This window comes from Vombatus ursinus, unplaced genomic scaffold (genome assembly GCF_900497805.2).
Source record: "Vombatus ursinus unplaced genomic scaffold, bare-nosed wombat genome assembly UNPS02014818.1, whole genome shotgun sequence".
In the NCBI taxonomy this organism is placed as follows: Eukaryota; Metazoa; Chordata; class Mammalia; order Diprotodontia; family Vombatidae; genus Vombatus; species Vombatus ursinus.
This window is the reverse complement of record NW_020954596.1, coordinates 59,062,934-59,085,749: the sequence shown is the minus strand read 5'-3', so window position 1 is coordinate 59,085,749 and position 22,816 is coordinate 59,062,934. Positions and strand designations below refer to the sequence as shown.

General features: G+C 40.9%; 1 protein-coding gene across 2 annotated transcripts in view; it reads left to right on the top strand.

Moving 5' to 3' along the window:
* The window catches only part of LNX1 (ligand of numb-protein X 1), a 147,832-nt gene that overhangs the window by 25,736 nt on the left and 99,280 nt on the right, over positions 1–22,816 (top strand). For both annotated transcript variants that reach the window (XM_027836018.1, XM_027836019.1), the window contains exon 2: positions 5,258–5,739. In XM_027836018.1, the coding sequence (XP_027691819.1) occupies positions 5,348–5,739 (392 nt within the window). In that variant the 5' untranslated portion in view covers positions 5,258–5,347. The remainder of the gene's footprint in view (positions 1–5,257; positions 5,740–22,816) is intronic.

Genomic DNA, 22,816 nt, shown 5'->3' with positions numbered 1-22,816 from the left:
GCATTGGAGATTATAAGATTTTTAAAAATGGCATAATCCTGACCTTCAAGGAGCTTATAATCTATTTTAGGGAAAGGTGAGGAATAAGACATGTACAAGAATAAGGATGGTATTTGGTCTAAGGTGATAAAGGGGAGAGGTTCAAAATGCTTTTAAAAATTTGAGTTTAAAAATTTGAATTTCACTAAGGGGGATTTCGGGGAAGGTTCTGTGTGCTACCTAAGCTGGGCCCCAGAAGAAAGAGAAGTTCTTTTTCAAAAAAATTATTTAGCAGTTGTTTACATTAAAAAAATGAATTACTTATTACTTGCTCCATATTGTCTTCTGCTTTCTGTTTATTCATTCAGCTGTGTATTTATGTATACATTTTCCCTTTTCATGTAGTTGTAGTCAGCATGCCTACTGTTTTTTCAATCTGACAAGCATTTATTAAGGGCCTATTATATGCCCAAGCACTGTGCTAGAAACAGCCTCTGCCCCATGGAGCTTGAATTCTATCGTGGACGTATTCCATGTATGCAGACGAGTGCCTTCAAAGGAATTTCAAGAGGGAATCAGGAAAGAAGACCTGAGCAGAGTCCTGGTAGAAAGTAGGGATCTTTCTAGCATAAGTAGGTAGTGCAGTGGATGGAGCACCAAGCTTGAAGTCAGATAGCTCATCTTCCTGAGTTCAAATCTGGCTTCAGTCACTAGTTCACACTTATTTGCTATGTGACCCTGGATAAGTCACTTGTCCTTATTTGCCTCAGTTTCCTCATCTGTAAAATGAGCTGGAGAAGGAAATGGCAAACCACTCCAGTATCTCTGCCAAGAAAGCCCCAGATGGGGCCACGAAGAGTCAGACACAAAACAACAAAAGTCAGGCACTTATCTCCCATTTAAGGGGATATAAATACAGAGTGAAACAATCCCTATTCCCAAGAAGTTCACATTTGAATGGAGGAAACAAGAATTATATGTAAAAAGATATATAATACAAAGTTAATAAATATAAACAAATGAAACATCTAAATATTAGGTCATTTGGGAAGAGAAGAGGGCACTAGCCATTGGGGGAAGAAAGGCTTCATAGAAATACTTGAGCTATATCTTAAAGGAAAAGAGGGACATTATAAAGCAGAGGAAAGTATCCCATCCCTGGCATGAAGGATGGCCAATGAATGGTAAGGCACTAAGATGAGAGTTGGAATGTGATTTGTGCAGGAGGGAGATTGCTGTCCAATATGGTTACCAGGGGCCATGTTACAAAGGGCTTTAAAAATCCTTTACAACTACAAAGGTAGTTTACATATGAGGGTGGGGTTCCATTGATTATCCAATGCACTTAAAAATAATTAACTTTGTTAGGTAAGAATTCTTGATTGAATTAATCAAGTATATTGAATGCAAACTGGGTCTGTATACCTCCTTGAATCCATCAAGGCCTCCTGTGTGAGAGACTTGGTTTTATCCTAAGGAACTTGTATAAAAGGGAGAACCAGATAAGAGATTTTGGAAGTGGAGATGAAGGAGCAAGAGTCAGACTGAGCTGAGCCAAGATCTGGCAGCCCTTGGGAAACCAGGGAAAGGAGGAATAGAAGGAAGGGCTGAATGGCTATAGCTGAAAAGAGCTATCCAACAAGGCCTGGGACTGATTGATGCCCCTGGGTTACCCACCTATTCAAGGACTGAGAGGAGTAGGGGCTGGGGAAGGTCTGATCTCTCCCCAACTGCCCCTCTCAGTGCCTGAATAATGGAAACATGCTGTAATCATCCAAATGTTCCCAGTTAACTGAATCTCAGTCACAAAGAGGCCAGGGGTTAACTAATGAGAGAGAGAGATGTAAATGTAAACTTAGGCATGGAGACCAACCTCTTTGCCTAAATGTTAGGAATTTTCCTAACTGGGGCTTTCCTGGTTATAAATGAGACATGGCGATACATATACCTTGAAAATGTGCATTTAAATGTTTGAGGCCTTTAGTGCTGGATATTAAAGGAGTGCTTTAATAGCATTAAAAAAAAAAAACCAGCCTCATTGCATCAGATGATTCTGACCTGAAACTTCCTTCTGAATAAATTAGTAAATAAGAATAAGAACACACAGAAATTACATAAATTTGTTCTATATACATACATCAAGTTTGCAACTTTCATAGATCACCAATGTAATGTTGCATCAGGCTACAGATCTTGGGAGGAATAGTGAATTGTTTGGGTAGCATACACAGAAATTGTATACGGGCCAAAGCTTCCTTTCTTAAAGGAAATCCCTCAACAGACATGCTGGGCACCACCAAGTTCTATATTACAGAATCATCCTTTGTCATTTGATGGATGCTTGCCCATAGTCATGCCAAAAATATAAGAAACAATAATAGCAGTGGCCCCATAAAATAGTTTCTTACTTCTCAATTAAAAGATCAAAATAATAAAAAATAAAAGATCAAAATAATGTCTGTTGTGCTGCTATGTATATAACTTTTTCAATCAGCCAATTGATAAGCATTTAGGTTGTTTATGTATTTTTGTAATTATAAGTAGTGCTACCTTATGTGGTTTTTTGCACTAGAAGAGAAGAATTTTTAAGAATCCAACCTACTTTTCTCTGGATTTCAGTTTTTTCCAATGAGGGAGTTGAACTAAGTAATTGTTAAGTTCTCCTTCAACCCTTACATTTTGGGATCATCGAGTGTAATTTAAAGAGTAGAGGTGGTTGTTGTTCAGTCGTGTCTGACTCTTCATGACACCATTTGGGGTTTTCTTGGCAGAGACACTAGATATGGATATGGATAATGGAGTTTGCCATTTCCTTCTTCAGCTCATTTTACAGATGAGGGAACTGAGGCAAACAGGGTTAAGTGACTTGCCCAGGTCCCACAGCTAGTGTCTGAGGCTGGATTTGAAAAGATGAGTCTTCCTGACTCCAGGATGGGCACTCTATCCACTGCACCACCTTGCTGCCCTTTAAAGAGTAAAGAACTTGGGTTCAAATTGTAATGGTGCTACTGACTTGGGTTACTTGCTATGTGGCCTTGAGTCTTGAAATGATCCCTAAGATCCCTTCCAACCCTAAATCCCATGCAATGCTTTCCTATGGCACAGATTTTACCTTAACCTCTAGCCTGGAAAGTGATTGTTTTGAGCATACTGAGTCTGTTAGAGATATGTAAACAGCTCCATTCAGTGAAAGTCTGAAGTAAACATTTTCTCTCTAAGATAAGCCTCTGTTTGTACAAACCATCCAAAAAACCCTGTAGATTTAGGCCAAAAGATGCAGCATAGTTTTTCCACCATTGGGCTATTTCCAAACCAGTTTCCTTTAAAGTTATTTATGGGTCTTTGCATTCGATTGGAAACCTTGAAGCCTTTCATTTCTGCCTGAAACAAGACAAAGTCTGGGGAACCTTTCTGTCCTGAACCCGCTCCAGGATCTTAAATTTCTCTTAATGTTGAATCAGATTCTGTCAGTGGCCCTAGTGACTTCCCGACTGTAAATTAGCCACCTTAAAAAGGTGCATTAAGTCTTTCAGGCCACTGGTGCAGAATATTAAAGTAGTGATTTATGTAACAGGGCCCTAGTGGCATGATGGGGGTTTAGGTACTGGGAGAATCTGGCTCCCTGAGCAGAGTCATAAAATTAGGGCCAGGCAGAAGGCATTGGAACATCATGCAAGTTCAGAGGATTCCATTGTCCTACCGTGACTCCTGTCTATCCTAAAAGCTGAAGGAATGTTTTATGGTATCAAAATGTAAAAAACCAAGAACAGTCGAATGCATCAGGAGCTCAAGAACAGATAGAAGTTGCTGCTCAGTTATCTCTTGTTTTATTCTAACAGTACCTTCACGCAAGGAAAAATACAGAGAGAAAACTAAGGTTCTCATAGGGTGATGGCCGCATTGGAACATCTGGGGAGACTGTCCCTTTTAGGGATGTCTGGGGTCCAGCTAGAAGCTTCTCCCACCTGCCATTTACAAGGTGAGAAGGCAGAGAGTCTGAGGAGTCAATAATATCTATTCGTCTGACATTTCTGAGGAATCAGCAGATTCAGCGAGGGAGGCAGCCTATGACCTTCTTATGTTAAATCAGTGGAGGACATGTTCAGCATTTGTTAGACATCCTTCATCTTCCATCATTGACTGGCTGAGCTATCAATCTATCAATGCCCCCCAATCCTGCCACGGATGTTGTAGCAACCTTTTTTGTGGGCCAAACTCATTCAGGAGCCCCACCAGAATAACCGTCTTGCATTTAGCCTTAGGTCTTATTTTCTTTTACTCGGTATATGGTTTAGTTAAAGGCTAACTAACAAGGTACAATGGAAACAGCACTGGCTTAAGAGTCAGAGAGCTGGGATTCAAACCCTGCCTCTGAGACTTAATACCTGTGTGACCTTGGGTAAGTAGCTTGTCTCAGTTTCCTCCTCGATAAATTGAGAGGACTTGGACTTTGGTTTCTAAAGTTCTTTCAATATCTAAAGCTATGATCCTAATCTAGTTTTTCTTAGCTGTTTCAAAAATAATAAGCTTACAAACCTACACAATATGTTCTCTGTCTTTTAAATTTTGGTCTGGCCTATAATTCAATTGGTATAGGGACCTCCTGGTGGGAAAACAAAACAAAAATGTTCTACCAGTTCAGATTTGCAATTCTTCTGCATGGTTTTAGGGAATTGCCTGGGGATGTTGAGAGGTTCAGTGACTTCTTTAGGGGTTCACAATTTATCGGTGTCAAAGGTATAATTTGAACTCTGGTCTTCCTGAAGCCTAAACCAGCTCTCTAACTATACTACACTTCCTCTCGCTCCATGTCTTGCAAATACTTTTTTGAAGAGAGAAAGAAAGAAAAAAGCAAGAATGGAGAACGATACCAAAGGGTTAACTGTTTTCCTCCTTGTTCTGACCTGTCAGGGCATTCTTCCCTTATAAATCACTGAACTATTTAATTTTATTAACAAGACTTTGTTTTCTATGGTACCTTTCTTCTGAGGTACGGAGCTTCGTGGATATTAGCTCATTCTTTCCACACCCATGTGATGAGGCTAAGGGAACAAATATTATTGTCCCTATTCTAATTGATGGGGAAATAGAGGCAAACAGACACCAAGTAACTCATTGAAGGTTACATGTCAGCCCTAGAGTCAGTACTAATACCACAGGTTATTAAAGCTTTGTCCAGTTCCCTACCCACTGGACTACATTGCAGTATACCCATCAGAGGTCTGGGCCTTCAGTTTGTGTAAAAATTATTTGGATTCTTTATGTCTTTCTCTTTTAGGTATGTGGATGGCTCCCAGGATATATTGACCGGCTACCTAAAGAGTTGCTTTTTCAATTGGTTTTTGGTCGCATCAACCCCTCACCAGTCATGATTCAGCCAGACTTTTCTGACGACATGGATTCCAGCCCCCAAGCACTATGTGCCACCTGTGGCCAAGCCCACTCCCCAGAGGAAAACCACTTCTACAGCTATGCCGAGGAAGTGGATGACGACCTCATCTGCCACATCTGCCTGCAAGCTCTCCTGGAGCCCCTGGACACTCCCTGCGGCCATACCTACTGCACACTCTGCCTCACTAACTTCTTAGTGGAAAAAGACTTTTGCCCTGTGGATCGCAAGATGATCATATTACAGAACTGCAAAAAGTCCAGTATCCTAGTGAATAAGCTCTTAAATAAACTAATGGTGACCTGCCCTTTTACAGAACACTGTTCGGAGGTTTTGCAGCGCTGTGACCTTGAATACCATTTTCAGACCAGGTAGGTCCTTTTTCTTTTTTTTCGAAGGAGCTTCAGGAAATCCCAGTTGTCTGGGAAGGCAAGGAAGCTAATTATGTCTCCAAATGTCACGGGTGGCTGGCTGCAAGTGCATTCAACAGACTAGGAGAGTCTGGTGTCTTTTTCTTTTTTCTATATAACACATGGAAAATTCATTTGGAGTGGGAAAACTTTTCAGGTACTTTTTGACTAGGACTGAACCTAGGAAAAGAGCAGAGGAAAGAGAGGGAGAGGGGAGAAAGAGAAAATAGGGGAGAGAGAGAGAATTTTAAAAGTAATAGACATCTTTATTTTTACATTTTTTTTTATTTTTTATTTTTTCCCACTTAATAGTATTTTATTTTTCCAATTACATGTAAAGATAATTTTTCAACATTTGCTTTTATAAGATTTTGAGTTCCAAATTAGAAATCTTTTAAAAATAAGGTTGATTTGTTCTTATATAAGTCAGTTTTAACTCCCCCAACCCTGAGTTGAGCCTCCCTTACAACAAAGAAAAATACTCAAGCAAAAACAATACACAGACTTCATCTGAAAAATGTATGCAATTTTCTACCAATACCATCACTACTATCCCCATGGGAAGGGAAGTATGTATCAGTAGCTGAAAGAGATCATTTTATCTCCAGATTTATTCCCCATCAACTTTGTCTGAGTTTTATATCTGAGAATGATATCCTGTTGCTTAGTTAAAAAAGATTGACCTTTGGTCCAGACAGACATAGTATTTACCGTACATGAGAATTGTAAAAGTTCAAGTGACTTTTTTTGAGATGAGAAGGATGGCTTCTTCAAAGTAGTCAAAGAAAAAACTTAGCTGTGTTCTGAGTGATTCTTTACGTGTTGAACCATCCCCAAAGCTTGGGGTGAGTGATGTGATGTGATGTGATGTGTAGGTCTTTGCTGACGCTGACTCACCAATGATGTTTGCTGACTAGTTGACCTGGACTATTGCGCTCATGGGTAACTTTGCATCACTCACTTGTGTGATCTCCGGGGCAAGCACTGTGTCCAATCCTGAGACATATTCTCTGCTTAGAATGTTCACAACTCTTGGCAAAGGTTAAATGATAATAAACGTTACTGATCATTTTGGAGGAGGTTGACATTTATCTATATTCCCTCAGTTTTAGAATTGAGAGAACAGGAGATTTTTTCTTTGGAAGGTCACATAATGATAATTATATACATTATGTAACTATATATATGTATATATTTTTGCTAAACCTATAATTTCATTGGTCCACAGTGCCTGGCACATAGTAGGTGCTTAATAAATGTTTATTGACTGACTAACTCCCAGTAAACATTATGGGTGCTTGCTCAGTGATTTATAGTCTAAGGTACCTAGGGGACTGAAGGTATTGAGTGTCTCATGACAACGCTATGAAGTTGGTGCTGCAGATACTATTATTACCATTTTACAATTAAGGAAACTGAGGGACAAAGAGGGAGTAAGTAGCTTATCCATAGTTATACTACCAGTGTCGGAAGCAATATTTCAACACAGACCTTTCTGGCTCTCTACTACAACATGCTGAGTCATAGCCATAGTATTCACGTTCTGTCTCTGTATTCATAAGTATTAAAGGCATGCACATGGGCAGGCATCCATCAAATGACATAGGATGATTCTGGAGTATAAAACTTGGTGGTGCCCAGCACATCTGTTGAAGAATTTCCTTTAAGAAATGCCTCCAGGAAATTCTGTGTATGCTCCCCAAACAAGATAGGGCAACCAACCCACTGTTCCTCCCAAGACCTGTAGCCTAATGCAACATTGCATCGGTGATCTATGAAAGTTGCAAACAGGGATGTAGTTAATCATTGTCCTTCAATGGGAACTGCTTGCTATAGGAATTGCATTGAAAGGGGCACGTGAAGAACGAATGACCACATGGTGACTGAACAGAACTATAAAAAGTAACCCGCTTTAAAGACTTAGCTAGTATTTTGCATGGTATTAAAAAATACCAGGAAGGGGATTGAACCCCAAATTGGATTTGAATCATGCTTCTTTCTTGGGCTATCTGCCTTAGAGCTCTTTCCCTGGGAACACTAATAATAAATATTTTAGGTAAGTATTGGAAATGTTATTAACTTCATTTTTCAGAATAGGGAATTGAGATTCAGGGAGTCCAGACTAATCACACAACTCATTTGGAGGTGGAAGAAAGATCACTGGGCCACTAGGTGGCGCTACAGTGCACAGAGTACCAGACCCAGAGTCAGGAAGACTCATTTTCCTAAGTTCAAATCTGGCCTCAGACACTTACCAGTTGTGTGACCCCCAGGCAAGTCATTTAATCCTGTGTTTCTCAGTTTCCTCGTCTGTAAAATGAGCTGGAGAAGGAAATGACAAACCATCCCAGTATCTTTTCCAAGTAAACCCCAACTGGGGTCACGAAGAGTTGAGTGACCGAACAATAACCACAAACACTAGCTAGGTGACCCTGGGCAAGTCACTCTTTGTCTCAGTTCATCTGTAAAGTGGGGATTATAATAGTGTCTACTTCCCAGGGTTGTTGTGAGGATCAAATGAGATGATAATAATTGTAAAACACTTAGCACAGTACCTAGAGCATAGTAAGCGTGCTTTATAAATGTGAGCTATGATTATTGTTGGATTTGGATGCTGAGGCCCTGCCACATATTGCTTGCCAATTCTGTGGGACTCAGTTTCCTCATCTGCAAAATGAGTAGGTTGGACCCAGTTGTAGGGAACCTGTGGCCTCGAGGGTGCCGGTTCCCCACCCCGTCTAGTCACTAGACAACCTCCAAGATCTTCTAAATCTGTGACCTTAAATGTTTGAGCCAGGTCTCGGGCTCGTGTTTTCTGCCTCAAAGAACAGTGCACTTGACACTACATTGTGCTGTCCTTTTAGGAAGGAAGGTCCCTCTGAAGTGAGTTGTTCTCTTATGTTTGAACCCTTCCACATTTCAGTTTTCTAAGTGGGTTAGAACCAACATTTCCTACAACACGGTTGTAGGCATCACACACCTAATACTTTTGTTTTCCCATAGTGTCTATGATGGTGGTTAAGAATCTGAGGTTAGTAGACTCACTTATCCCTTTTGGCCTTGGGCAAATCTCTGAGTCCTCGTGCTCCCCAGTCTTCACCTACAGGCTTGAAATAATACTTACACGTGCTTAAGATCCTCACTGGGGATTTTAAAAGGATTAAGCTGTTAATACTGCTCTAGTCCTTGAACTTGAAAGCAGGAGATTATGGGGCTGGATTGTTTTCTTTAGCAGAGGACTCTTACTTGGGAACAATCCTATTTGAGATCTTGAGGGCTGTGCTGGAAGTAGGTGTTTGGATGCCAGTGGGTAAACTTGTCAGTTTTTTAAACATTTTATGGTTTTAATTTATTAAGTGTAGTTTTTGCCTTTTAAAAAAGGTACTTTAGGTAGGCTAAGGTTTCTTCAAGTTGGATACAATGGGAAAATTTTGAAAACCACTAGTGTGGGTATGAATATAGACTATAAATTAAAGGGATTCTTTTCAGTGAGGGTTAGTGTCAGGAAAACTTGGAACTGCCGGCTTTGAACCCTGGAAACTGGAAACATTAGGCCTTGAGCCTCCTTATGTTAAAAAAAAAAAAAAAAAAGCCTTGAATAAAGGGAAAATATTTTTAAAATTTCCTTTAACCAGGTACTTCATTTTTCTCCCTTTCAAGCGGATATTTTCTTTTTTTAATTCTTTTTTTAATTTTAAAATTTTTTTATTAATTTAATTTGGTTTATCAACAATCACTTCCATAAGCTTTTGAGTTTTAAATTTTTCTCCCCTTCTCTCCCCACCTCCTACCCCAAGACGGCGCACAATCTGATATAGTCAAGCAGATATTTTCAACCTAGATTTCAGGGGGTCTATGGAATTGAGTGGGAAAATACATTAACATCTTTGTTTTTGCGAGCCTTTGGTTTCTTTTGTATCATCATCATCACCTCGCATTTTTATATAGTACTTTAAGATATGCATAGCACTTTACAAATATCTCATTTTATCCTCAAAACAACCTTGGGAGGTAAGTGCTATTACTATCCCCTCTTCAGAGAAGGGTTCCATCAACTTCACTAGACTGCCAAAGGGGTCCACAACACACACAAACACACACACACTCACACACACACACACACAGACGATTAAGGAACCTATGCTTTGAAGGAAGAAATTGAAGTTTCAGAAATATTTCTGCCCTGGGCCAAAGCCTCTATCAGAAGCTATTAATAAGGCCACTGCTTATAGGAGCCAAAGTCTTTGAATCTCGTATTATGTTCAGGTAATAGGATAGTAAATCCTGCTGCTATTTTTCCCAGGAATCTTGCACTTAGTAAACAACTTTAGTCAATGGACTTCAGGTAAACCAAGTTTAATATAAATCTTTGGGTAAAAACTATACACTCTCTGCTTAGAAGTAGGGATGCAAATTACTTTGCCTTATGCAGAGGGCCTGGCCAGAGGGCTCTCTCAGGCTACTGTTTCTGATTCCAAGCCTCAGAACTCTCCTGGGGGAGCTCTGAGACTGTGAACTACTGTTTGGAAGCGTCTGACCTCTGACCTCCCCCAAAGCTCACACACTGTTCCTGGAGGGACCACTTGCAAAGGATTTCCAGTAGAGATGGTTGGCTTGTTGGTCCAATAGCAGCCTTCCACCATAGAATGGCCTTGCTAATAATTGCCAGTAAAGGGAGAAGTAGTTAAGTCAATCTAAGGCACCTCTTGACCCTGGGAATCCAATCTTTTTAAAGAGGGCGTGAGGAGGTCATGCTTTCATTTCACCGATATTAAGAGGATGTGTAGTGAAACTAAAATCTTGGCTGTCTTACAAAATCCCTGTTGATATGGTATTCATTGAGCATCTGCAATAGACTAGATTCTGAATAAAGGTAGAAGAAGCTTGTACAAAGATGGGATTGTTCCTTTGAAGAAAAGGCACTTTTTCATTTTGTTTTTAAAATTGTCCCTTTTATTATTATCTTTTGTTTTTATATCTCCTCATCCCCATTCACTGTCAGCCCTCAAAACAAAAATAAAGTGGAAAGAGAAGAAAATAAGCATTTCGACAAATCTAACCAACACATAAACTGAGTCTGACGTGCTGAGTTATACACTTGTGGTCCCCTATCTCTGCAAAGATGTTCTCATTTTTTTTGGAGACATCCTTGGTCATTGTAACCATACAGTGAAGAATTGACATGTTAAAAAGAGAAGACAAACACACCCCTTGCTGTATCAATAATATATAAATTCGGGATTGGCTTAGTTAATAAGACAAGGGCAAATATCTTCAGTCTCCCCTTTAGCAAGTCCTGTGCCCAAGAGGAATGGGGACCAGCTGGGCTTTAGGAGACTGTAGGCCTTTAGGAGATCTAGGCTTCTACCTCTGCTTACAGGGTATGAAGTTTGAGCAACTCTAGGTCTCTGAGCCTAGCCTCTGTGGGGTTCTTCATTTCAGAGAATATTTTCCCCTTCATTTTCAAGTGAGTCTCAGAGACTTGAGAGTGAGTTGCCATGTTGAAGTCTTTTTCTGCCCCCATAACAGAAAGGAGCCCTCCATTAACCATGGGGATGATGGGATAGAATGCCACTGCTGCTATACTTAGGGAAACCCCCTGTGGGTGAGACTTCACTAGCTCCATGGTATCACCTGGCTTGCCTGGAGATCCATAACAGGGATGTGCTGAGTCAGGCTGGCAGAGCAAAACACCACATTGATTTGGTGTTAGTGGACCAAGCTCATGAATGGTTTTTGTTTGTTTGTTTTTTGCTGGTGAGGCAATGAAAGAAAATGTCCTTTAGTAGACCAACCACAAGCTTGTATAGTCAGTCTTCTGAGGAGAGGAAGAATGAGATTATACATCTGTTAGGTCAACTCCTAACTACAACTGGGATTTTCATTCCAAAGCAAAGATTCTGTAGATGATCAAGTCAGGTTTGATCTAATTTTATGATCTTATGTTCCATACAGGAAAAAAAAAATTATCGAAGAGATGGTAGTCCTCTACTTTGCCCTAATCAGTAATGTGTACAATTCAGGTGACACATTTTAGGAATCAATCAATAAACATTTATTAAGCACCTACTGTGCGCCAGGCACTGTGCTAAGCACTAGAAATACAAAAAGGCAATCCTTGCCCTCAAGGAACTTAGACTCTAATGGGGGAGACCACATGCAAACATGTATATACAAAGGAAGCTATATACAGGATAAATAGGAGATAATTAACCTAGGGAAGGCACTGGAATTAAGAAGGATTGAGGAAAATAGAAGGTGGAATTTTAGTTGAGATTTAAAGGAGGGCCGGGAGATCAGTAGTTGGAGTAGAGGAGGGAGAGCATTCTAGGCATTGGAAACCCCCATTTGGGGTTTTCTTGGCAGAGATACTGGAGTGGTTTTGCCATTTCCTTCTGCAGTCTTTTTATAGATGAGGAAACTGAGGCAAACAGGGTTAAGTGACTTGCCCAGGGTCACACAGTTAGTAGGTATCTGAGGCCAGATAGGAACTCAGAAAGATGAGTCTTCCTGACTCCAGGCCTACCGCTATCCATTCTGCCACCTAGCTGCCCCTGGAAGGTGAATTAGATTTGTTCTATTTGGCCCAGGAGAAACTGAAGTAGGAGAAATGGGTGGAAATTACAAAAAGGCCAATTTGGGCTTGATGTATAGAGAAACTTCTAATTTGGCGCATTGGAAAGTAAAATGAGGTGTCTCAGAAGACACCTTCTTGAGTGAGCTTTGGGCTCACTGACAATCCTTAAGCAAAGGCTGAGTGACGACTCTCTCAATCTGTTGTAGATTCTACAATGTAGAGAATTCTTGTACAAGTATGGATTGGCCTTGATGGCCTCAGAAGCCCCTCTTTTATTTTTCCTACACTGAGATTCTGTGATCACTTTGCTTCTCAATTACCTCTTTCTACTTTTGGAAATATCCAGGGGAATTTCTCTGAGTAGCAAGCCAGGGGTAAATGATTATTATTCCTTATGTCAAGGGCTGCTTAAAATACGATTTGTCTTGAACTTGAAGGTTAGACTTGGAGAGACTAGGCAGAAAGAGGCTTTTTTTCTTAGTGACCAACACATTTTAAAAGAAAGGATTCTCTAGCTTGGGTTGGGGCTAAAAGGAAAATGAGGAAGTGAAGCCAGCAATGGCCAGATGATTGCAATAGACCCTTATTTGGTCTCACCACCTACAGTCTTTAGTGACCTTCGAGGTCCATATGAATCAGCAAGTGTGATGTAGCATCCAAATGAGCTAGTACAAACTTGGGCATAGCTTAAGGTGGTGATGGTCCCCCCCCCGAGCTCAGCCATCTTTAGACCTCTTCAGGAATTTTTGTGTTCCACTCTGGGCACCATAGTGATAAGTTTGAGGGTATCCAGAGGACAACCAGGCTAGCCAAGGGCCTCTATTACATATCATATGAGGATTGTTTGAAGGAACTGGGCATGCTCGGTCTGGAGAACAGAAGCTTCTCAAGAGATGTGACAAGTATCTGAGGGTATGTAACACGGAGGAGGGATTAAGTTTATTTTCTTTGACCCCAGAGGATAGAACCAGAAACAAGGAGTAGAAGTTACAAAGAGTCAATGCATGCTTGATGTCAGGAAAATCTTCCTAACAGGTGTCAGAAAGTGCGTGGATTCCTCATAGAGGTGATGGGTTTCACCTTTTTGGAAGTCTATGAAAAAAGGTTGGATCACCACTTGTTGGATTTGTTATAATGGGGCCATTTATGCATTGGACTAGATGGATGCAGAAGTGCCTTCTGACTATCAAATTCTGTGGGTTTTTGTGATTCTGTGAAGTCTTTCCTCACTCAAATTCATCTTCAACACAGCTGACCAAGTCATTTTCCTAAAGCACAAATCTAAGTTATTCCCCCTACTCAGAAAATTACAGTGTCCCCTGATTATCTCTAGGGTACAACATAAACTTGTATTTGGCCTTTAAAGTTCTTCACAACATGGAACCTTCCTTTTGTAAAAATTAATCTGCTCTTCCCTCTATTTTCCCCTGCCTCCCATAGCACAAATCATAAAACCATTTGAACAAAAATTTAGCCTCAATACATAGTCACATACTCTGGCAAAGCAAATTCATGTCTGAAAATGTATGTATTTGATTCCATATCTAGAATCCATTCCCTCTTGACCACCACCTCTTGGCATCCTTGACTTCATTCAAGACTGAGCTCAAGTGCCATCTTCTTCATTGCTTTTATTTTTTTGTTATTTTGTGTGTGTGTGTGTGTGTGTGTGTGTGGGGCAGGCAATTGGGGTTAAGTGACTTGCCCAAGGTCACACAGCTAGTAAGTGTTAAGTGTCTGAGATCAAATTTGAACTCAGGTCCTTCTGACTCCAAGGCTGGAGCTCTATCCACTGCGCCATCTAGCTGCCCCTCAAGTGCCATCTTTTTTTTTTAATTAATTTATTTTGATTTATCAATAATCACTTCCATATGCTTTTGAGTTTAAAATGTTTCTCCCCCTTCCTCCCCACCACCCTCCCTAAGACGGCACACAATCTGATATAGGCTATACATTTACATTCATATTAAACATATTTTCACATTAGTGATGTTGTAAGTAGAAATTAAAACCAATAGGAGGAACTATCAGAAAGAGGAAACAAAACTCAACAGAAGAGAAAAAAAAATAACAATTCGGCTTCCATAGTTCTTTCTTTGGGTGTGGATAGCATTTTCCATCACAAAGCCTCTGGAGACGTCTTAGATCCTTGTATTGCCAGGAAGGGTTAAGTTTATCAATATTAGTCATCACACAATGTGGCTGTTATCGTGTACAACGTTCTCTTGGTTCTACTCGCTTCGCTCAGCATCAGACCATACAAGTCTTTCCAGGTTTTTCTGAAGTCAGCCTATTCATCATTTCTTATAGCACAATAGTACTCCATCACATTCATATACCACAACTTGCTCAGCCATTCCCCAATTGATGGGCATCCTCTCAATTTCCAATTCTTTGCCACCATAAAAAGAGCTGCTATGAATATTTTTGTACATGTAGGTCCTTTTCCCATTTGTATGATCTCTTTGGAATATAGCCCTAGAAGTGCTATTGCTGGGTCAAAGGATATGCACATTTTTATAGCCCTTTGGGCATAGTTCCAAATTGCTCTCCAAAATGGTTGGATCATTTCACAACTCCACCAACAGTGCATTAGTGTTCCAATTTTCCCACATCTTCTCCAACATTTATCATTTTCCTGTTTTGTCATGTTGGCCATTCTGATAGGTGTGATGTGGTACCTCAGAGTTGTTTTGATTTGCATTTCTCTAATCAATAGTGATTTAGAGCATTTTTTTCATATGACTATAGATGGCTTTAATTTCTTCATCTGAGAACTGTCTGTTCATATCCCATATCCTTTGACCTCAAATGCCATCTTCTTAAGGAGGCCTTTCCTAGTTCCCCTAGATTCTGGTGCCTTCCCACGAAAAGTTTCCTCATGTTTGCTTTGCATGTCTCTTTTTTTATACCTGTATAAGCGTGTATTGTCTCCTCTGTTAGAATGTAAGCTCCCTGGGGACAAGTTCTGTGTTGCTTTTGTCTTTATGTCCTCAGTGCTTAGCATTGTGCCGGTCATATAGTAGGTACTTAATAAATGTTGGTTGGTTGGTTGGATTGAATTGGGGAATGGGTTTCCAGTCACAAAAGGCAACATGACAATTAGAAAAACAGAAAATTAGCTTCCATTTTCTTAGCTCTTTGTGCTTTCTAAAGTGCTTTCCTATCCATTAATATAATTCCATTCTCATGAAGCATGCTGGGGTAGGTAGTGCAGGTATTATTATCCCTATTTTACAGATTAGAAGGCAAAAGGCCAGGAGAACCCTAATCTCATAACTTCCTTCCTAAAGATTACTGCCCTACCATGCTGTCTTTCTTTCTATCACTGTTGGCATATACCCATCTCCCTTTATCCCCCAGATAATTGGACTTTTAAGGACTGATTCAGAGATATTGGAGCCCGAAATCCTAGCAGTCATCCTCATAAGCTTTTTCTCCTTTCCCTATGAGCTCTGGTTTGTTATGACTGCATAGTTTTGTGCTTGTTATTAATAGAACCATTTATCTCTGCTGACTCAGTTGGAAAAGTCAGTTCAACTTGAGTTGGCAAACTGGATTCCAGGCTTACTTCATGAGTCTTGGATGCAGGAAGGACATTCCCTGTAGGTAGCTGGTTATGTGACATAATCAGCACGGAGGTAAACAGGACCTAGCATCTCAATGAATCATAGAATCTTAGAGCTGGAAAAAACCTTGAAATCATCTGGTCTTCTGCCTTCAGATACATATGGTATTATGCCCATTTTGTCAGGTGAGAGGAGTTATGGGACTTTCTTGGGGTCAGATAGTAAGTGACAGAATAGTCTTCAGTTGTGATTCCACTGACCACTAAAGAGTCATTGTTCTGTTGGAACTACTTCTGCCCTCAGTGCTCTTTATCGTCCTGCAAGATAGAAACACAGATAGCTATTTTTAGGGCCAATTTTCAAAATTAGCCTGGAAGCCAATCTCTAGCTTAATTTTATCAAGCATAGCTTTTAGACGTTTTAATTGTGCAAGCCACAAAATGTCCATTGAAACAATAAATAGGAAGTAACGTGAATCCCTAAACACAGTGGCCTACTTGCTCTTCTGCACACATGGCATGCCATCTCCCACCTCCATGTCTTTGCCTTGGCTGTCCCCCTTGCCTGATACGCTTCCTCACTTACACCTCTTAGTTTTCCTGGCTTCCTTCAAAACTCAGTTCAAATATTAACTTCTGTAGGCCTTTCTGGATCACTCCCAGTCCCTAACTCTACCACCAGCTGATAGTGCCTTCCTCTCTGACATTACATTCTATATACTCTGCATGTATCTTATATGTATCTAGTAATTACATGTTGTCTCATAATGTGAATTCCTTAAAGACAGGAGCTTTTTTTGGGGGGTGGGGAGGGGATTGTTCATTTGTTTTTCCCTTCACTTAACAGTATTTTATTTTTTCCAATTACATGTAAAGGTGATTTTCTGTCAATGCCAGGCACATTTTTTGTTGTTGTTGAATCATTTCAGTCATGGCCAACTCTTCGTGACCCCATTTGGGGTTTTCTTGACAAAGACACTGGAGTGATTTGCCATTTCCTTCTCCAACTCATTTTACAGATGAGGAAACTGAGGCAGATAGAGGTGAAATGATTTGCCCAGGATCACACTACTAGTAAATATCTGAGGCTGAATTTGAACTCAGGTCCTCCTAACTCCAGGGCCTGGTGCTTTATCCCCCATACCACCTAATTGCCCAGACACATTGTAAGTGCATAATAAATAGGTGTGTGGACAAACTGACAAATAGATGAAGATAACAGTGGAAATTCAAAATTCTCTGGTCATGCTTTTGATCCAAATCCAAATTTTGGGAAAAGATATGCTGTCATACAAAACAAATGAATCAGTAAAGAAATATTGTTAATTTCATTTAGTATATAGTTAGTTAGCACCTATGATGTATGAGGCATTATACTCTGTACTGCTGCAGAGAAAATGATGAGTGAAGTTTAGTCTTTGCCCTCAAGGAGATTATAATCTGTTTTTGGTACAATGACAAATCACTATAATCTACAAAGCGAAATACAATAAGGCTTTAAGGGAAATATTTTAAAAATGTGCTCTGGGGATTCGGGGAAGAGAGAGAGAGAGGCAAAGAGAGACAGAGAGAGAGAGAGAAAGGCAGAGAGAGAGAAACAGAGGACACTTTGTTGGGGAAAATCTGGTAAAGTTTCTTGAAAGAAGTGGCATTTGAAGGAAGGGGAAGAATTTGACAAGTATCCAATATTACCACTTAGAAATGTTTAACAAACTAAATGAAAGTACAATAAAACCTAGATAATGTTAATTTATGGTTTTCTCACTCAATAGGCATGCCGGCAGGGATGTTTCTATCTACTTTGGTCCTATCAGATAGTCATTTAAAGTGAAATATTTGTAAAGCACTTTGTTAACCTTAAAGTGTTATATAAATGTTAACTACTTGTTATATAAATGTTAACTATTTGTTATATAAATGTTAACTATTTTTTATATCACAGCTCCCCTGGGAGCTTCAATGAAGCTTAAAGGGAAGGAGGGGAGTGATTAGAATACTGTATCTTTTTTTTTTTTTAAACTTCTTGCTACTCTTCTGCCTCGAATAGATCTGATTAGGAGGACAGGATGGGGAAAGTACAAGGTAATATTTTCTCTCCACCTTGGTCTCTGTTTCTGTTCTCTCTTGCTACACACACACACACACACACACACACACACACACACAGAGGCATCTACTTTTAATATATGCATTCACTGGAGTTGGTATTATGAAAATACCCGTGGTTGCTATTAAAGACACTTGTATACTGAAGTGTCTGACTCCAAGGTGAGTGCAAGTCTCCAGGGGCAGTGCTATCACACGTCGTTTTGGTGCAGGAGTTTTGCTTTCGGAAGGTGCAGCGTGTGGCAGAATTCCCTTTCCTGTTGCATGCTTACTCATGCTGGGTTGGGGGTTTGATATGCCATGCTCCTACTCTCCTGATAACCCATCTGCTTCTGGCCAGTGATGTAAATGTACCAGCTGCTTCCAGAGAACCACTCTGAATCCAGCAGCAGGAGGAAGAGGCCGGTCAAGCATCAGTCTATTCTGCCGCCTAGCCCTCTCTTCCCCAGCCACTTGGTGCTGTCCCTCCATCCTCTCCTTGCCTCGCCTTGTCTCGCCTCACCTCTGCCTGTCTGAGAATCAGACTGAGTAATCCTCTTACAAGCCAGTGATTTCTCAGCGTAGCTTATCGTAAGGGTTTTAAGGCTGCTGCAGGATGGGCTGCTGATTTACGGTGCAGGGGAAAGGTTTGGCCACAGTAGGAACTGGAAGGTTTGTGTCTCCCAAGGTGGCCAGACAGAAAGTGGCCAGGAAGAAAGCACAGAAAATGAAGGCTCTTCTCTTACTGGTCTTGCCTTGGTTAAGTCCTGCAAACTACATTGACAATGTGGGCAACCTTCACTTCCTGTACTCAGAACTGTGAGTACTCACAGTGGCTGTGTGTGTATGTATGTGTGTATGCATGTGGGTCTGTGGGTCTGTCTCCTTGTGCCTGCATCTGTATTGTACGTCTCTTGAGTGGGATAAATGCTATGTACACAACGTGCCTGATGGAACAAAACCTCCCGCCTGCATCTTCAAGCAACATGGCCGATTAAACAAACAAACAAACAAAATCTGTGCCTGATTTAACAAACAATGAAAAACAGAGAGATCTTAATGTGGGCAGAGCTCATTCAGCAAAGAATTGTTCAGGTTCCTATGCCACCTTTGCTGTTTCTTTTTTTTTTTTTGTTCATTTATTTTTAAGTGCTCTGCCTTTTTTCAATAAATGCATCTCCTCCTTCCATAAATAGAACCAAGGAGGAGCCGAGCACAGAGTATGCATGTGAGCATCTGTCTCATCTCCAGCTTCTATCAGATAGGGAAGATGCTTGCCTAAATACATTTACTAGACTTACAGGAGGAAGCCACCCTTGTTTGTTTTATAGAACCTCTAAAAAAAAAAAAGGGATCTATTCATCTTTTATGAGAGAAAATAATCCATGGAGCAAACCTCAAGCCATGCTATTGTCTGAATCTGGCTGTTGGTAAGCTTTGAAGGAAGGTTGCAGGAGCAATGTTCCTGGCTTCTAGCAAACAAATAAATAATTCTTCTAAGTATGCCTCAGCTATTTGGAGCATTTATAAAAATGCATTTCACTTGACTAACCAATGGGTTCCCAACAACTAGGAAAACAGTCATCCGGACTCAGAGGAGATATAAAAATAGCCCCAATAAGCTCCCTGGCGATGCGTGCAATGAGTGTCAATGGGTAATTTTGAATAGGAATTACGAATAGATGACAGGCTATACAATCACAGTGAGTGAACATGGTTATGATTGACAGTGAAGGCAGTGATAGCATCGGAGAACATGTGGAGATAGCCGAAGGTGCCTTTTAAATCAGGGAATCCGGCCACTAAAAACACAGATACTGATTGTTCTGGGATGTTGGCTGAACTGTGAAATCATGCAATTCTCAGGATTTTCTGGTGATACCTTCCTGGAGGTAAAGCCAGGTTTTTAACATTGGTTAAGAATGTTTAAAGGGAAAATCTCTTGACTAATGCAGGCTAAACCAAGCCTAAACTCGGTGAGCATCGCCAAGGCAAACTAGGACATTGAAAAATGTTTTTCTAGAGAAGCAAATGCTGCGAGGATGAATCAGGGTTGCAGAAAGACCCATAACCTCTTCTGTGCAGATTGCTGACTATACCGTACTACAAGTCCAAATACTGCAGCTGCTAAAGAATTCTCCCCTTTCCGTATTTCTCTCTCCTTCTGCCATTTTACAAATGAAGAAACTGAGGCCTAGAGAGATGAAATGACTTACTCGAGGGTATATAGCCAGTCTAATATCAGAGGGGAGAGAACAGAGAAGTGTCACATAAGTGATCATGGGATTAATCCCGGGTTGAGAACCCCTGATGTAAATCGGTCACTTGCTTGTCAGGCCATTGCCTTCTGACTCCACTTACCATCACTGAGACTTCCGTGATCAAAATACTCTGCCCTGGCCAACTATCCCTTATATGTCGTCTTCCTCTATTAGAATGTAAGCTCCTTGAGTCTGGCACGGTGCCTACCACATAGTAATGACTGCTTAATAAATATTCATTCACTAAGAAAACAAGATCAGCTTCAGGAGCTGAACCTGGAGCTAACCACTGTGGCTGCCATAACACAGAGTAACTTTAATGAAGACCCCCCCAAGAGAATCTCAGAGGACTGAATTTACAGGATTCCAAAGGATGGTTTTTTTCCCCCTTTTGTCCCCATGGCTTTGTATAGTGCCGGCCATATAGGTGCTTAATAAGGGGGGAAGCTGAATTAATCCAATTAGAAAGCCCTACATCTCATATTTTCCGACATAAAAGGGCAGTGAGACCAAGATGGAGGGGTGAAAAAAAAAAAAAAAACCCTCTGGATTTGACTTCCAGGTTGACATTCTTGTTTGTTTCTTCCCCAAATAAATCATTTATTAGCCATGTGTTATTGACAGCTCACTTAGTCTGTGTGAGCGTTCCAGTCTTCTCATCTGTATAAACCTGCACATACTGCCTACCCTTAAGAGGTTATCTTAAGGAAAGTGCTTTGTCAACGGGAATTACTACTATTATCATTTGGTAGCAAGAAGGCTAGGGACAGCTAGGTGACACAGTGGCTAGAGTGCCAGGCTTGGAGTCTGAAAGACGGGAGTTCCAATCCAGCCTCGAATACTTATTAGCTGTGTGACCCTGGGCAAGTCACTTCAACCTGTTTGCCTCAGTTTCCTCCCCTGCGAAATGAGCTGGAGAGGGAAACGGCAAACGCACTCTAGTATCTTTGTCAAGAAAACCCCAAATGGGGTCATGAAGAGTTGGACAAAACTGAAATGACCGAACTACAGCAGCAGCTACAGCTAGAATTCCTGATACGAGTGGCTTTGTCATGTATCCTCCATCTTGAAAATTCTCTGTGGTCTTTCAGACCCATCGCTACCACCTTTGATGATACGTTCTTCTCTTTGGGCCCCTCAGTGCGTTCTTTGCCATATTTCACTCCTGGTACTTTTATCGTCTTTATCTTTCCCATCCAATGCATTGACTTCCAGGCCCAGTTCTTGACTGGATGAATCCCTGTTCAGGAATTTGAACATTTTGTTTTATGACTTTGAAGAGCAACGAGGAAGCTGTGCATTATTTTCTGCAAATTGTGTGTGTGTGTGTGTGTGTGTGTGTGTGTGTGTGTGTGTGTGAGAGAGACAGCATGTGTGATCCTGTATATGTTTGGGGTGGGGGAGAGGGAAGGAATGGGGGAGTGGAGACGCTCTGGCTATTGACCCCTCGTGAAGCTGTTTTTTCATCTGTTTATATTGGGTGCTTCTGAATGGGTTGTTGCTGTGTGGTCTCGGTGGGTGGGTGGGAGGTGGATTATGATTTTCAAAATGAAGTTACCAACCATACTGTTAATGAAGAATGAAAAGCCCCTTTTTATTATTGTTTGTTGTCGATTGTAGAGCTTCACAGGAAGTTAGGAAATGTCAGCTTAACTCATGTTCATAAAAATATTTCAGTTTTCAAATATCGGTCCTAGTGAATTATTGCCAAAAGGGGGAAGGAAAAAAAAATGATCATTCATTCCTCCCCACTTCCTCTATCTAGTGGAACTAGCACAGGGCAGCTGGGGCCTCTTCCAGGCATCAGCATCCAGGAGGATTCCTTCCTCCTCCTTCCCTCTCACTCCATAGAGCATCAGTTATCAATTGCCACGCCCACTGCCCTTCCCTCACCTGGTCCCTGGCTGCCACACCCAGGGTCCTGAGGCCATCACATCTCTCCTCTAGGGCCTAGTTACCCACCAGATCTGAACTCCACCATCCCTTCCCCTGGCCCCCCAGAAGTGCCACCTGGCCTAAGACACCTGAGATCTAGTGTGGGGGATCATTTGGGGATGAGGAGATGAGCAGCAAAGGCAAAAACCCTGGTTATTCCTGCATTCCTTCTTTCTTCTTCCCCCCGCCCCAATAAGAAACTGAGCTAGAATCAGGACAATATACAATAAATAAATACGGTGTGCAATATACAAATTCTGGGACTCATCATACCTCTCTCAGAGTAATCAGGGTCACACAGCTACTAAGTGTCTGAGGCCGGATTTGAACTCGTATCTTCTTGACTTCAGGACTGGCACTCTATCCACTTTGCCACCTAGCTGCCCCCACATTAGTCGTGTTGTAAAGAAGAATTAGAACCAATAGGAGGAACCACAAGAAAGAAGAAATAAAATAAAACAGAAGGAAAAAAACTGCATTCAAACTCCATAGTTCTTTCTCTGGATGCCACCACCCATTTTTAGACCCTCCTTCAATCACCGTCCCTAAGCAACCCCTCTCCTCTTGAAAGTTTACTCCATTCTCATTGCTGTCATCTTTGGGCCTCCAGGT